General features: G+C 43.3%; 2 protein-coding genes across 2 annotated transcripts in view; both read right to left on the reverse strand.

The window, feature by feature from the left end:
• The window catches only part of LOC134212563 (uncharacterized), a 243,283-nt gene that overhangs the window by 111,978 nt on the left and 113,958 nt on the right, over nucleotides 1-17,347 (reverse strand). The gene's annotated exons all lie outside the window — the stretch shown is intronic.
• LOC134209845 (uncharacterized) lies at nucleotides 1,761-3,893 on the reverse strand. Its single transcript, XM_062685868.1, has one exon. It carries the CDS (start codon nucleotides 3,891-3,893, stop codon nucleotides 1,761-1,763), a length of 2,133 nt encoding a protein of 710 aa, XP_062541852.1.

The raw sequence follows: 17,347 nt of genomic DNA on the forward strand, positions 1-17,347 counted from the left end.
ATTTGGATAATTGTGTAAAAGCTTGGAAGCCTCCTTTCAAGAGGCTCGGGAGCCTGCTTTCAAGAGGCTCGGAAGCCTCCTTTCAAGAGGCTCGGAAGCCTCCTTTCAAGAGGCTCGGAAGCCTCCTTTCAAGAGGCTCGGAAGCCTCCTTTCAAGAGGCTCGGAAGCCTCTTTTTTAGATGCTCTGAAGCCTCCTTTCAAGAGGTTCGGATGCCTCCTTTCAAGGGGCTCGGAAGCCTCCTTTCAAGAGGCTCGGAAGCCTCCTTCAAGAGGCTCAAGCCTCCTTTCAAGAGGCTCAGGCCTCCTTCAAGAGGCCTGGAAGCCTCCTTCAAGAGGCTCCGGAAGCCTCCCTTCAAGAGGCTCAGCCTCCTTTCAAGAGGCCTGGAAGCCTCCTTTCAAGAGGCTCAGAAGCCTCCTTTCAAGAGGCTCGAAAACCTCCTTTCAAGAGGCTCAGGAAGCCTCCTTTCAAGAGGCCTGGAAGCCTCCTTCAAGAGGCTCGGAAGCCTCCTTTCAAGAGGCTCAGGAAGCCTCCTTTCAAGAGGCTCAGGAAGCCTCCTTTCAAGAGGCAGGAAGCCTCCTTTCAAGAGGCCTGGAAGCCTCCTTTCAAGAGGCCTGGAAGCCTCCTTTCAAGAGGCCTGGAAGCCTCCTTCAAGAGGCTCAGGAAGCCTCCTTTCAAGAGGCTCGGAAGCCTCCTTTCAAGAGGCCTGGAAGCCTCCTTTCAAGAGGCCTCGGAAGCCTCCTTTCAAGAGGCTCGGAAGCCTCCTTTCAAGAGGCTCGGAAGCCTCCTTTCAAGAGGCCTGAAGCCTCCTTTCAAGAGGCCTGGAAGCCTCTTTTCAACAGGCCTGGAAGCCTCCTTTCAAGAGGCTGGAAGCCTCCTTTCAAGAGGCTCGGAAGCCTTCTTTCAAGAGACTCTGGAAGCCTCCTTTCAAGAGGCTCGAAGCCTCCTTTCAAGAGGCCTGGAAGCCTCCCTTCAAGAGGCCTGGAAGCCTCCTTTCAAGAGGCCTGGAAGCCTCCTTTCAAGAGGCTCGGAAGCCTCCTTTCAAGAGGCTCGGAAGCCTCCTTTCAAGAGGCTCGGAAGCCTCCTTTCAAGAGGCTCGGAAGCCTCCTTTCAAGAGGCTCGGAAGCCTCCTTTCAAGAGGCTCGGAAGCCTCCTGTTTCGGATTGGAACGAAGAAACCCGTTCTTACAGCAGTAATGACAGCTTCAAGCTAGAAGTATATTGTTTAGAATCCCGTACTGACAAATGTGTTTATAAATGCTTACATATTCGTGTCCTTCTGTATCGTCTACCCGAAACAAACCTCCTCAGCGAATTTAATTGGAAACACTCTATTTGCAAATGATCATCGTTAGTTCATTAATTTAGCAAAGCATTGAATTACTTACTTCGGTATTTATCTACTAAATTTTAAGTGTTTTTCTTTAAGGCTCAGTTCCGTACTATTAGTAGTAGCCTAACTGCCCTGTTGTTCCTTTACATTCCCCCACCCGCGTAGTTCCGAAAACCGTTCATACTATTCTACTTTCGCTGGAAGAATATCCAACAGTGCAAGCTTGACAGCAGGTCTAGTCAATACTCCGTCACTAGTCCGTACGATTGCACTTCTCACCTGCCCATCCTTTCCTGGGAACACTTCCTCAATACGTCCCCGCAGCCATCCGTTTCGTTTATTTGTTTCAATAATGAAGACTAAGTCCCCTGGTTCCAAGGCTTTAGTTGGCTGAAACCACTTCGTGCGTCTAGTCAATGTTGGCAAATATTCATGTACCCACCTTCTCCAGAATTGTAAGCTTCCAGCTGTCGCGTAACGCTGATCCCTCCACCACAAACGCCATTCTTGGTTGAACAATTCCCTGTGTGCCATGAAGAAGAAAGTGGGTCGGTGTGAGAGCTTCTTGCTCTGCGTTGTGTATTGGGATGTACGTCAGAGGACGTGAATTGACCACCGCTTCCGCTTCTAACACTATGGTCTCCAAGGCTTCATCATTTGGATGTCGTGGGTGTTCGGCTATTACCGCTATTGCTGCTTTGACCGAACGGACCATTCGCTCCCAGCACCCTCCCATGTGTGGAGCAGATGGTGGGTTGAAATGCCAAGTCGTTCTTGCATTTGTGAACGTTACTGCACAATTTTCATGAATATCCTGAATCTGCGCAGTCAAGATATTGTTGGCACCCTTGAAACAGGTTCCATTATCGGAATAAAACGCAGCGGGAGATCCTCTACGATTTACAAATCTTCGAATCGCCATAACGCAAGAGTGTGTCGAGAGGCTGTGGACGATCTCCAGATGCACTGCTCTTATGGTGAGGCATGTGAATAGCGCCACCCAGACCCAACGCTTCACCAAGCTCCGACCTTGTTTCACCATGATTGGTCCAAAATAATCTAAACCGGTGTAGTTAAATGGACGAATGTGTGGTGTGAGGCGGACCGCCGGAAGAGGCGCCATCATTGGCAAATGTGGAACGGCTTTCTTAATTTTACAACGTTGACAATCTTTGGAGATTCGCTTGATGACTTGACGCAATTGCGGAATTCTGAAGCGTTGACGAATTTCGTTGAAAACTGTGTCGTTGTACATGTGTAGGAACCGTCTGTGGTAGCTGTCCACAACGAGGCGTGTCAGGAGGTGCTCTTTCGGTAGAATTACTGGGTATTTGGTTTCAAATGGAATGGAAGGTGCTAGAGAAATTCTGCTATTCATCCTTATTACTCCAGCATCATCCATGAAAGGTGACTCCTGAATTATCTTACTGGTCTTTTCCAGAAGCTTTGGCGTTTCGTTGGGGTGTGTCAAGTTATACTTCAAAACATTATATTCATCTGGGTAGGTGTCAGATTGTGCTTGGCACCACAGGGTGTTTTCAGCCTGCAGAAGCTCGTCACTGGTTAAATCTCCGACAATCCTACCGCCACGAAAAGTCTGTACTGCACGATGTACAAACGCTGCCGTGCGTAATAGACGATTCCAGTTAGAGAATCTACTCACATCAAAGATTGGTTGTGGTAAGCTTCGATGAAGGTGGAAGGCGGCTCGTAATTCTTCTTTCGTATTCCATTGTTGTTTGAGCTGCTTTGGCCATTTGGATTGTGGTTGGTATAGGAAGGGCTCTCCAGTATACCAGCGATTGGTTGGGGTGAATTCAATTCCATTTCCCCACTTTGTGGCCTCATCAGCTACATTCTGTTTTGACGGAACATAATACCATTCGTCCACGTTGGAAGTATTAAGGATTTCGCCTACCCGGAACGCCACATAGGGATGGTACCTTCTGCTATCGGATTTGATCCAGGATAGAACGGTTGTTGAATCTGTCCAAAAGTATCGTGCCTCTACAGCAAGATTCAGAGCCGAGCAAATTGTTTCTATCAAGCGGCATCCAATAATACAAGCTTGAAGTTCGAGCCGTGGAATGGATAACGGTTTCAATGGAGCCACCTTCGTTTTGGCCGCAACAAGTACACATCGCACTTCTCCAGCTTGCACAATTCGAGAGTAGACTGCGCATGCGTACGCTAACTCACTTGCATCAACAAATATGTGCAGCTGAATGGAGGTGATGGGCATTTCTCTGCTTGTGACGCCCGAGAAACAACGTGGAACTTCAACTTCTTGCAAGTGCACCAACAGCCGTGTCCAGTCACCCCACATCCTATACAGCTCCGGTGTGATTTCGTCATCCCAATCTGTACCAGACCTCCAAATATGCTGCATCAGAATTTTTCCGTGGACAAGAAAATGAGCTATGAAACCATACGGATCGAACAGCGACATCACCAGTCTCAGCACTTGTCGCTTAGTTGGTACAGCTTGCTGTGTCAAGAGTTTCTTCATATCATCTTTCACATTTACTTCGAAGATAAACACATCTTTGTAGGGTTTCCACATCATTCCTCATCGAAGTTTCCACATCATTCCTCATCATTCATCATCGAAGTCAGCTGAACTTTCTAGATCGAGCGATTTATCTTGGGAACTCTCTGTTTCTCCCAGCTGTAGTAGAACATCGGGAACGTTCGACGTGAAGTTCCGAATTTCGAAGCCACCCAAGGCGTGAACGTGCTTGACTTCATTTACCAGCTGTACTGCTTCATCCACTGTGTCCACGCTATCAAGGTAGTCATCCACGTAGTGCGCATTGATAATTGCTTCTGCTGCTTTCGGAAACAGTGACTCGAACTCTCGGGCATTTTTATTCTTGATGAATTGAGCGATGCTAGGGGAGCATGTCGCACCAAAAGTTGCTACGTCCATTACGTAGATTTGTACTGGTTCTTTTTGACGTTCGCGGAATAAAAATCGTTGCGACTGCCTATCTTCCGAAGCAATACGAATCTGGTGGAACATTTCGCGGATGTCTCCACATATCGCGACCGATCTCTGCCGGAACCTAAGCAGAACAGCAAATAATGACGTCAACATATCTGGTCCTTTAAGAAGCAGGTCATTGAGAGACAACCCATTTACCCTTGCAGCAGCGTCCCAAATAAGGCGGACTTTTGAAGGTTTCTTTGGGTTTCTTACAACTCCTAGTGGTAAATACCACACCCTATTCGAATCCGCCAATAACTCGTATTCTGTAATTTTGTGCGCATATCCTTTTGTTTCGTACTCTCGAATTAGTTGTATTACCCTCGCTTTCAGCTCTTGGTCTTTTTCCAGCCGTTTCTCCAATGATTCCAGCCTACGCATGGCGAGTGGATAGCTATCAGGGAGAATTGGTTGATCATATTTCCAAAGCAACCCACTTTCGAACCCACATTGTGTCCTACGTGTTGTTTTCTCCATGATGCTACGTGCTCTGCTGTCATCTACGGACTCAATTGGGTTTGCTACCGCTGCTTCCTCAACTGCGAAGTATTGCTTCATCAAGTCATGTAACTCTCGGTTCCCCATTTTCTCCTCCACCATATGCACATAGAGCTGTTTGATCGGAACGGACTCCCCAGCCTGCTTGCCATAGACGCACCAGCCTAATCGTGTCTTCACTGCCACTGGCTCATTAGCCCTTCCTTCACGAACTTTGAGTGGAGTTAACAGTTGCGCATGTTCGATACCTATGATGATCCTTGGAGTCGCATTAGTATAACTTATCAGTGGAAGACCTCGCATATGACTATATATTTTTTGCAGCTCTTCATACTGCAACGTCTGTCCTTGCAACTGCAGCTCTTCCACGGTGCGCACATTATTGACTTGAAACTTTGTCTTCATACCACGGCCGGATATGTTTACCGTTATTCGTTGTGATTCACGTTCTTTCTTCACGTGAGATGTTGCCCGTCCAACCGAGCAAGAGAGGTTGTACTGGACCCGAGATGTTCAAATCCGCTGCTAGCCCTGCTTCCATCAATGTCGTTTGGCAGCCATCGTCCAAGAAGGCATATGTTTCAATCCTTTTCCCCTTCGCCTCGAGTGTTACCGGCAAATAACGAAATAGACAGTAGCTCATTGTAGAATGGTGATTCTGTTGTACAACATGTTCATCAATGGATATTCTCCTCGTGTCTATCCTAGATTGATTTGCGATAGCCTCTGTAGCAGCCCGCGAATGTAGTAACGCATGATGGCGTAGTCGACAACCATCAATTGCACACGCCTTTTCGGAACGACATGGCCATTTTCGATGCGGAATTAAACACGTTCTGCACAGACCTCTGGTTTGAATTGCCTTCCACCGTCCATCTATGTCCAGAGCTTTGAATTGTGCGCATTCCACAATTTCATGGTTTTCGTCGGAGCAGTAGCAACAGCGTCTTCTTCCATCGGTTTTTGTTGGAGCTACATCGTTGATTCCTGTCTCGGAGTGTACATAAAGTCTTTGTTTCTCTTTTCCTAAATGTCCTGGTCTAGATGATTGACCCGAAGCGTCCATTGGGAGGGTCATGTCTGAAGCAGTATCTACCAACTCGGCCATGAATTCACCAAATGTTGACAAGTTGACATCGCCTTTCGCTCGCTTATACCAAGACCACTGCATCTTTATATGTGACGGAAGTTTTTCCACCAACTCATGAAGCAACATTGGATTGCGGAGATGATCTGTCAGTTGTGCCACGAACATATGGTCAACCAAATTTTGCACGGCCATGCCGAATGTGATCACCGACTGTAGATTGTCGGTTTTTGGTGAAGGAACATTTCGCAGTCCGCGTAGGAGGGTATGGATCAGTACTTCCGGTCTTCCATACAGCTTCCTAAGAGTTTCCCCTAGCAGCACACATGACCCACATAAGGTTACTGCAACTCTTATGTGACCAGATTTAGTCACAACCAAGTTGCTGCAACCATTTTTGTCAGACTTGTGTTGCTCGGGTCCATTACATGCGGTACAGAATCGGGCATTAACAGGCGACTTTTTACTGACTCCAGGGCGTGACCTTTTAGACATCGTTGAAGCCGTGCCAGATTCTCAGCATTTGTATAACCACAGGCCGTAGTAGTATTGTAAAACGAGCTTGAAAATAACGGCCAATCTTGTGGATCTCCAGCGAAGCTTGGTAGTTCGCGAGGCATAACCTGTCTTGCCGCCAATTGAGCTCCGCTAGGTGCTAACTGATGCAATCCTCCTAATTGCGGTATGCTTCCAAACGACTGTCTATCACTACACTGTTGTACATTCTGTTGTGGTACCATTCCACTCATATACGGATACTGCGCTGCAACTCTTATTGATGATCCTCGCGGATTGTCAGCTAGACGTGTACTAGTTAGGGAGGGTAATGAAGCCGATACCCCCGCGAATGGTACAGTGTTTGAAGACGGTGGTGCCAAAGGAGCTTGCCCGGCTACCATACTATCGAACGGTTGATCAAACATAACCGATCGTTTGATTGGTACAGCCTGTGACATATGGCCCGAGAATGTTACTCGCGTCTCCGCGATTGACGATGTGTTATTATTTTCGAATCTTGCACTTTCTGGGATAATATTGGATGACGGATATTGCAGTTTTCCCAGCCACGTATATGCGGGACCAGACGGTGGTTCGGTGCTCATTGATAGGTTTTTTATCGTAGTATTTACTACGGAAGAAGTAGCACCTTGTTGATGAGATGTACTAGCGCGAGGTACGTCAGACTGTACGATATTCGCCACTTTACCTGTCTGTGGTGTCGACGTCGAGGTCGGAACTCCTTTGGGTAACCCAACAGCAGGAGGCGCTGGGTTCTGCTTTTGAGCAGCTTGTGATGGATTGGCCTGGATAGACTGCTGAGACGATTCTTGATGCAGATTGACCCCTGAGCTACATAAGATCGGCGTAACTGTTTGGACAACTTGATCGCTGCTGAGCCAGGCCGCAACTTTCTCTCTACTTGCCTGACCACTCAGTTTACTTTTTATACTTGCGTTGTCATCTGCCAGGATAATATCCATTTTTTGCATAAGGAAGGCCTCGTCCTCCTCGGCTCTCTTTTTGCGGATTTCGTCTTCTTCCGCCCGTTGTTTGAGTTTGAGCGTCCGTTGTTCCTCTAGCTGTTGTAAAAGCAATTCCTTTCGCGTTCTGCTACTCACCGAACTTTGCTTGGATTTATCGGTCCGTTGACTGGTAACGTCATTGGTATCATCCACAGCACAATGGTTGCATTTCCAAGTCCCATCAGGATTGAGACTCGTCTCGGTGACCCCAACGCATCCCGGGTGGAACCAGGTATCACACATGTCACAGCCAACCATATGATCTGTTGGCCGCCGTCCGAACATTTACCACATACTTTTGTGGATTGCATGGCTTACTACACCAAGTAATGCTGTTCACTAAACAGCTAACTGAGAATATCTTGAAGATTTTGTTTCGGATTGGAACGAAGAAACCCGTTCTTACAGCAGTAATGACAGCTTCAAGCTAGAAGTATATTGTTTAGAATCCCGTACTGACAAATGTGTTTATAAATGCTTACATATTCGTGTCCTTCTGTATCGTCTACCCGAAACAAACCTCCTCAGCTAAATTCGCTGGAAACACTCTATTTGCAAATGATCATCGTTAGTTCATTAATTTAGCAAAGCATTGAATTACTTACTTCGGTATTTATTTACTAAATTTTAAGTGTTTTTCTTTAAGGCTCAGTTCCGTACTATAAGTAATAAGTGTAAATCTATAATTAAATATAAGTATTGCATGAATTCAACGTAATAGATAATATTAGCTAACAATTTACTTATTCAAGAGTTCGTAACTTTCACTTTGCAGCACAATACTATGGCAATTCAAAGATGTACAAAGCATACCAGATCATCATTCCTATCGTGATTTGCAATTCTCCTTGTTCTGCTTCGTCATCGTTCGCTGACGTTTATCGTTCAATGTCATGTAGACAGCAGCGGGTGATACGGAACTCAAATGAGCCTAACTGCCCTGTTGTTCCTTTACACCTCCTTTCAAGAGGCTCGGAAGCCTCCTTTCAAGAGGCTCGGAAGCCTCCTTTCAATAGGCGCGGAAGCCTCCTTTCAAGACACTCGGAAGCCCCCTTCCAATATGCCCGCAAGCCTCCTTTCAAGAGGCTCGGAGGCCTCCTTCAAGAGGCTCGGAAGCCTCCTTTCAAGAGGCTCGGAGGCCTCCCTCCAAGAGGCTCGGAAGCCTCCTTTCAAGAGGCTCCGAAGCTTCCTTTCAAGAGGCTCGGAAGCCTCCTTCCAAGAGGCTCGGAAGCCTCCTTTCAAGAGGCTCAAGCCTCCTTCAAGAGGCCTGGAAGCCTCCTTTCAAGAGGCTCAGCCTCCTTCAAGAGGCCTGGAAGCCTCCTTCAAGAGGCTCAGGCCTCCTTTCAAGAGGCTCGGAAGCCTCCTTTCAAGAGGCTCGGGGAAGCCTCCTTCAAGAGGCTCGGAAGCCTCCTTTCAAGAGGCTCGGAAGCCTCCTTTCAAGAGGCTCGGAAGCCTCCTTTCAAGAGGCTCGGAAGCCTCCTTTCAAGAGGCTCGGAAGCCTCCTTTCAAGAGGCTCGGAAGCCTCCTTTCAAGAGGCTCAGAAGCCTCCTTTCAAGAGGCTCGGAAGCCTCCTTTCAAGAGGCTCGGAAGCATTTTTTCAAAATACAACCCTCTAAACAAACGTTGAAAACACAGTCACTCCACGATAGTCAAGTCAGTGTGAGTGAACTTGTTCCATTCCTACTCGTACCGAACACTTATGTCAAACGAGGTTCGAGCAGTTTGAACGCGGGCAAAACATTAGCAGCCCTGAATGCTTAATGCAACGTACACACCAGTCAAGCAGTTTGACGAACATTGACTCCGACCCCAAGAAAACGCTTCGGTTGCTGCTTTGTTTGAACGTGTGTGAAGTTGTTCGAACAACCATTTGACAGTTGGCGGCTCGGTTGGAAAAAATAAAAACGGTTTGATTTTGATTTGAGTAGTCGGGGGCGGAGTCAAGGTTCGCCGAACATGTTTGAGCATTTGTAGTGAAGTTGCACAAACCCTCATATATTTTTTGAAGGTTGCTGCTCAAGTTGTCGCTTCGGTCGTTCGTGTGTGATATTGTTTGTCGAATAAATTGATTGTTCGTGCCGCTGTTAGAAAAACTTGATGGATGTTTGAATAAACGAGAAGTGGAGTCAATGTTGGAATCAATGTTGCCATTTTTTCAAACGGAATAGTAGTGCGCGCGTGAATAACTACAATAGTTTGAGGTTAGAAAACCTCATTTTCTTGGTGTAAAATTTAATAACTTTATATCTTTGGGTTGTTGATTTTTTTCGGTGAAAAACGACACACACAATTCCCGTTTTTTAATAGTTAAACAACTTTAGTTGTTTATTTTCTCTTTAAAATCTAGAAACTTAATGGCCAAAACATCGAAAGAAACAAATTAAAAATCATTGTTAGTATGCTAAGTAAAATTTGTTAAACTATGGTTAGTGTTAAAATATGAGTTTGTGTTAGTAAAAACTTTAAGCTAATATGAAAAGTTCGATCGTAGTTACCGTTGGAATCGGATGTGTAATAGTGATGCTGCTGTATTTTTTCCGATGGTTTTCGGCTGTTGTCAGTGTCACATTAACGAAGAATTCGAAATCTGAACATTTATTTGGCGAGATAAATCTGATTTATTGTGTAATCTTTAAGGATGATTAAGGGAAATCATGTCAAACTTTAGATTAGGCTGTCTTAGGCACAAAACTAGCCACTTCATGTGGGTTGCTCGTGTCCGGAATCGTAGCTGCGGTCCGTTTAAAATAGTTCATGCAGCCCGATTCTATTTGGTATATACTTCTTCTAGTCCAGAACAGTTTAGGAAAAATTTCATTTTTCTGCGTCTCTTCGAGCTAGCAACGCGATATTTTCCACTTTAAAAACAATCGTTCGAGAGAACATGGCCACTTTGACAAATTTGACAATAATAGAAAAAAAACTGCCAAAGCCGTCATTCCCCCAAGTTAAGCTTCGGTTCAACACACCTCTACTTTTATGTAAACTGCAATAAATCTTGCTCATGCTTTTTGGACAATACATTAAAATTGCAATAATGGAATCTATAAGAGTGAACAATAGTTGAAACACTAAATAAAAACATAATCATAACCCACACAAAAAGAAAGTAATGAAAAATAAACGCCATCTAATTTTTAGCTGTTCTAGCATTCTTATTTATCCTCAAATTGAGATAAAAATAAGGGTTACTGGTTGACATTTGCTTTCCGGTTACTATCAATGTGGTTGAACAGCCGTGAATAGATCTTTGTTTTCGATCTCAATTCCGCTCTTTTATATACTTTTCTTTTGTTGAACAATGAACGCGGGCGCTTAATCCAATATTCATATTGACAATCGCTCACTTTGAGCAATTGATTGTTTTTTCTCGCGAAGAAAGAACAATTGAATAGGATACGGAAATGCTCATACTGCTGTATAGAAGTCACATAGGTCACATCACTTTCCATGGTGCATCCCGATCTATGTTTCTGATTACCCCACCAAACTAACACAACTTCCTTCCCGTGGTTATTGTGGAGGTGCAGAGGTATTCTCGGTCTCTAGTAGCAACAATAACCACACACTAACATTCCCTCCCTTTCCCAACTGACTGTAAGGACTTGGCCGGCGCCGTTATTGATCAACATTTGCGAGCTGCTGAAACGTGCACTTCGAGAATAGATGGTAAATCCCAACTACTATTCACTTGGATCGAAGTGCAATTTGCACCAGTTCCGATCAATCACGGAGTAGCAACCATTGATATGTACAGTCAGTCTAAGCTAAGCTAAGCTAAGTAAAAACTTTAAGCTAATATGTTAAAATTTTAGTTAACACATTAATTGGCCTAGAAGATGAAAAACAATTAACAGTGAAACAAACAGAAGAACAAAGAAAAAGGTAAATAAGAACAATGAAAAGTGAGGAAGAATGGTGTGTGAATAGGTCCACACAAAGGGCCTTTTTCTTTCCGTCGTATTTCCTAGGGCCTGGTGAATTCCGCAAGGCCAGAAGTCCAACGAATCGGCCCCGAGAAGATCCGAGGCCAAGCCAACCACAATCGCCATCTTGTTCGTCCGGCGTATGGAAATAGGCGTCGCTCCTCATGGCGTGATGGCAAATGCTAGCAACTGATCCGCATCAAGAGACCGACCTTTCGACAACCGCAAGATGCTGCATCGAATCGGAAATTAAACCCTCGTTGACGACTGCCAACTCGACACAATGGACTCTGGTAACCGCTGGCTATTACCGAGCATCGCCCATCTCACGACATCTGCCGGCTGGCCAATGTCGTCCGTCAACACCTACCACTTACAAGGATCCGGATCCGCATCACCTAAAACGCATGCATGCAATTCAGGTAAGTACCTCATGTGACGTCATGATAGGATAATAAACCCTCTTATTAGTTAATCGAGATTCAGTGGTAGCGATTTATTTAGAGACTAGCCCTGGTTTATAGACTTTTCACCATTTTGCTTTTGTTCGTTTCAACCTGGTTCACAAAGGAACCGTTCAAGTCTCGCCTTCTGAGAAACGTGAAATAGTGTTCTGTACCCTAATAGCTTTACACCCTATTTTACTCCGACACAGAACATCCCTGGGAAGGTTTCCTTTATCACTAGTTCCTGCTTCAATTGAGGTTAATTAAGGTTCGTGTATGGGGAAGGATATTCATTCAACGACCCTCAGATTTCCCCACCCATTGAGCTAGTGAGTTACAGAATGTGAAAGTTCGAAGGGGTACCTCTCGAAAATAAGGTTGAGAACCACTGATATAACTCTATTGGTTGCAAAACAGTTATTTGACTTCAAAAAAATTGCGTACAGAATGCGTACAAAATTGCGTACTTTATGTATTTAAAACCAATACAATAAAAATTCCGCGGAAAAAAAATTAAAACTTCGAATCAAATGGACCTTGATTTCGTATCGTTTCGAAATATCGAAAGTAAATCTATGTTTCGTTTCGTTCTGTTTCGAATCAACCTAAACATGAAACAGAATTTTCGACATAACTCGATAACTAATCATAGTATAAATCGATTTCAGGCGGAATGAAGTTCGTCGGGTCTGCTAGTAACTCATAAACGTCTGCTGGAAAAAGACACCGCACCAAAGTGTTATCTATTAGTTATCTCTGCAGGGCTAGATCAACTCCGCGCTTCGATCGGCATGCCCACTAGTCTAAAAGATGTTCTAGTGGACGACATAGATTGCGCAAAATAAGTTCATAAATTCATCGACTAAGCCGGTCTTATTAAGCATATCCAATTAAAAACCAAACCACTGCAAAAAACCGACAACAGTTGAAATATATGTCAACTAATTGTAGCACAACTATACAATAACAGTTATAGTGTAATAGATTTATTGATACTTAATAAATACTTATTTAATGAAAAACCTGAAAAAAATAATTGTTAAAGGTCTTAGATAAATCTTTAAAAAAAATCCACTTGTGCAGCAGCTCCCGTTTTTATTCCTAACTTAGGAATAAAAACGGGAGCTGCTGCACAAGTGGATTTTTTTAAAAGATCAGGGAATCAATTTTTCTGGAATGCGCTTGCGAAACAAGCGACAAAAGCGAACCAACGACAAAGCTTTGTTTTTGTCGGAGATAATAATGACAAAGATCAGAAATTTTTTGTCAGCAACAAAAAAGAAGACAACTTTGTTGCTTACTATTCAACCCGTTATTTTGCATTATTTCTAGAGCAAATTTCGGTTTTATGTTATCAATGTTTCTGCTTTTATGGAAATATTCGAGAATCAAACAATGATTACAAAATTAGCATCGTATTCTCGGAAATATAAGAGCATGCAAGGCAAATGATTCTTGTCATATTGTGTTCGGGTTCGGATAAAGGTTTGTCGCTAGGTGCGTTTGTCAGTAACAAACTCTGTTGATGACAAAGAGTATATTGTTAGGCGTTGCCCGAATATTGATTCCCTGTTCCTAACGTTTCTTACCCGGCCTCATTACAACTGGACTGGACATCTTGTCTTCTAGTGCATTGTTTTTTTTTTTTTGCTTGTTTGTCTGGCTAAGACCAGTGTTGGTCCATCTTGCCATCTAGTGCATTGTTAGCATATGTAGGATTCTAGCAATGTACATTTTTGCCACTTGCCACTGAGTAATAAAGTCGGATGACGGGAGGGTGCTGCTCAAGTTCATCTTCCCTCTACAGGACTGTTGGGGCAAACTCTTCGCGGCTCAATAACAACCGCATTTGTGACCTACAAACTTATTTACATATAAATTATATGGATTATCCTATCTACCAACGTTAATAAGACTTGTAATCTACATTATTTTCCTGCGATAACTTCTTTACTCAGCTTGATAGTCTTCTCTGGAATAGGCGCTAGCCATAGCCACAGGCACTAGCCATTGTCACCAAGCGGGCTCCCATCTTCAATAGCAGTTATCAGTATGCGCTTTTTTCGCACTTGAACTTGGAACTCTGGGAGGCAAGAAAAAAATCCAAACCATCTTTTATCAGTCTGCGCAAACTTGAAACAATTTTGTTGAAGTAAAAACTTCCATCAGCATCCGCTGCTTGTGCTCGGGAGCTTATTTCCGCCTTTCGTAGATTCTTCACTGCATCTTACACTTTATCTTGGAGCTACCTCCTCCTTCCATTTTCATTTTTCCCGAGGTCCTGCCGTTGCGACTTGGAATCAACAGCGAGTTGAAAGGGCGTGGTCGGATTGGCATCGGCAAAGACAAGTTCTTACCCGGAGAGCTATTAAGTTAATACGAAAAGTTTTCACAATTTTGCAAATAAATGTACGCCTGTAAACGATTGCTTGCTGATTGCTTGTATTTACATAGTTGCTAAATGGAAGAGTTCGGCACGACGGCGACGACGACGCGGCAACTGTCGGCGGTGGAAGGGACTCTGTTGCCACCACTTTTAACATCACCTAACTTGCCAACCAACCAGGAAGGAATTCCCTCGGAAGCCAACGAGAACTGGAGCTGAAAATGGCAGATTGGTTTTCATGGGTGGGTGAGTTAATCGAAACGCTCGGAAAAGTGTCATGGTGACAGTGTGGTTTCGGGAGACGAGTTGGAAAAGTTGATTTTGTGTGAATAGAAATGGATTAAATTTCCATACAAATGGAAAGAACTGTTAATTTAAAGTACATTAAAAACATTAGAAGATGTTGTTGAATGCATCCCAGAATACATTTCAGCTACTTTTATTTTTGAAACATGTTCAATGCTCGTAGAATACCAATTTGCATTAAAGCGAGTAACGTTAACCAGATGGTACATGCTAATAAAAGGGTCAGGTAATTTTTGCGTAAACTTTAATTATCTGTCCCTAAAACGATACACACTAGGCCAGATCCCTGTTTTCGTGACATAGATGCCTGGTGTCTTTATCAACTGATAAATGAAAACCATGTATGTGACATATGCCGCTTAAATTAAAATAATCCTCTCTCTGACAGGTACGTTTGATATTTCCATGAACATGAGCAATTTCACAGCTCAACAAGATTTTGTCCCTAGCACCAAATAATGTGTCCCTAATCGTACGTGGGGGCTTTTTATTTGATTCGTGTTGAAAATGCTGCGTGAATGTTGCTATAATACCAATGCATTTTCTTTTATCTGTGGTCAGCTTATGACAATAAAACGGGAAAAAGTTCACTAGTTTTATCAAGCTTTGTTATGTGCTAAGACGTAAAGTTATGCGCCTGAAAAAAAAACTTGGGCTCCGCTCCACTTATTGTATGCTGTGCAACATGTTACAGACGTCCTGCTATATGGCATTATGGTAAGTTCGTCCAAAAAGATGGAAGCACCGTTATCACCGTTATTGCAGGAGCATATCGTTAAAACTTAAGCAAAACATTAGTTACCCGAGCATATGGTTGATTGTTCCACCAATTCTGCATTCTGATGTTTCTCTAGTTTAACAAACCAACGGCATGAATGAGAAAATTTACGATGCAGCTACAAAATGTTTGAATTTCATCTTAGGGAACGTCCAAAAGTTACGTAACGCTTAGAGGGGGGAGGGGGTTCGGTGAAGTGTGACGAACAATACAAAAATTTCAGACGCTTCATACGAGAGGATTTGAATTTGTTCAAATTACAATCCGATCTGTTTCCATGATGATTAAAAGAAAGGAACTTTCTGGATCATGATGTTCGCACTATATTCTACCAGAGAAAGTATCAAAATTTAGAAAGCTTCTTTTGTGAGGAAAATGCCGTACTCATTACTACCAAAGAATGCTGCACGCTATTCAATCAATTGTGTAATTTTTACGACCTCAATGTTAAACAATTATTTTTTGTGTAGGATAAAGACAAACAATCAGCTGTGCAATTTACGCATTGAAGACGGTGTTCAAATTAATAAACAAACAAATAAATACTTCAATCAAGTATCTGAAAGCCTTCAATTTGATGGGCTGCAAAATTTGGACGTGTTAGAGCATATCAGAGGACAGATTCGGGTTTAGTGAGCCAAAATCTACTGAAGACACATCAATTGGTTCTGAGGACCCGCAAAAGGTTGAATTTGGTTCCCCTGTGTTTTGAAGCATTTAGATGGAAGCAAGCAAATTTTCGGTTTTCAATTTTAATCTAATGTGCTAATGTGTTTGTAATAATTGTAGGCAATATTTTAGTATTCTTTGGCATATATAGGAATGACATCAGTGGCGTGTTTAATGAAAAGATTGTGCATTATGTGCACTGGCCGTGAAAAACGTGTCACAAAAGCATTGTGTACTGTCTTTCGGTATAGACCAGTGGTGTACAATTCATTCGCAAAACCAAAACGATTGTATAATTTATTGATAATTTCCTTCCCTTGGACATCAGATTAAACCTTCGGGAAGTATGTTAGTCGAGAGAAGAAGAAGAAGAAGTCTTGCTTCAATACATTAGATGCCTTAGTCCTTAGTAAATAAAATTGCAGAACATATGCAAACATATTCAATTATCTAACATTCAAATTAAATGGAGATCTCAACCGAAGACCAGTTTATCCAAATGATCCTCGGCTTAAGAGACATAGTGTACAAATTGTGGGCATTATACCCTGTGGTCACAATATTATTAAGTCATAGCAGTGGCGTAGCCAGAAAATTGGCGTTGGGGGGGTAGTTTTTGAACATTTTTTTCCTTCGAAAAAAAAAAATACGCCTCTGAGTCATAGCCATACGTTCATAAAATTTTAATGAAATTTCAACTGTCTGTTTTGGACTAACTAATCGTTGCAGTAAGATTGATCTCCTAACGTCCGACTGCACAGCTCTTCGTCTTCTGTTTCCTCAATCTCCCAGTTGATGGAATATTTAGAATTGGCGAACAATTCTCTTCAGTTATGATTTGAAATTCAACGCCAATGGAATCGACGGAAGGGTCTCGGATATGTCCTACTGGGTAACGCATGGAGACACGATACTGTCAAAAAACCGTGAAGGGAAAGGCAATATGATGATCGAGGAATGTTTTTCAACAAACGGCTGCAGACCGATCATCGAATTAAGTAAATAATGAGGGACCTAGCCGTGCGGTAACATGTTTGACTACAAAACAAGACCGTGCTGAAGGTGACTGGGCTCGATTCCCGGTCCGGTCTAGAAAATTTTCGAGTTGGAAATTTTCTCGACTTCCCTGGGCATTAAAGTATCACCGTGTAAGCCTCATGATCTTCTTCTTCTTCAATGGCTCTACATTCCAACTGGAACTTGGCCTGCTTGGCCTCGGAACTGAGGAAATGCTAATAGAATACTAAGTTGAAAAGCAGGCCAGTTAGTTCCATTAAAAATGTAGGTAGAGCCATAGAAGAAGTAAAAGAAGAATATACGTCATATTGGGGACAGCAGGGACTATGTTCAAGGACTTGGCGATCCCTCTCTAGAGAACCGACTTCATACCTTGCCCAGCAGTGCGCTTACGT

The sequence above is a fragment of the Armigeres subalbatus genome, chromosome 2 (assembly GCF_024139115.2).
Source record: "Armigeres subalbatus isolate Guangzhou_Male chromosome 2, GZ_Asu_2, whole genome shotgun sequence".
In the NCBI taxonomy this organism is placed as follows: domain Eukaryota; kingdom Metazoa; phylum Arthropoda; class Insecta; order Diptera; family Culicidae; genus Armigeres; species Armigeres subalbatus.

Bases quoted from the DNA above. Each gene is read 5' to 3' on its own strand.
- LOC134209845 (XM_062685868.1), bottom strand. From the start codon at position 3,893: ATGTGGAAACCCTACAAAGATGTGTTTATCTTCGAAGTAAATGTGAAA.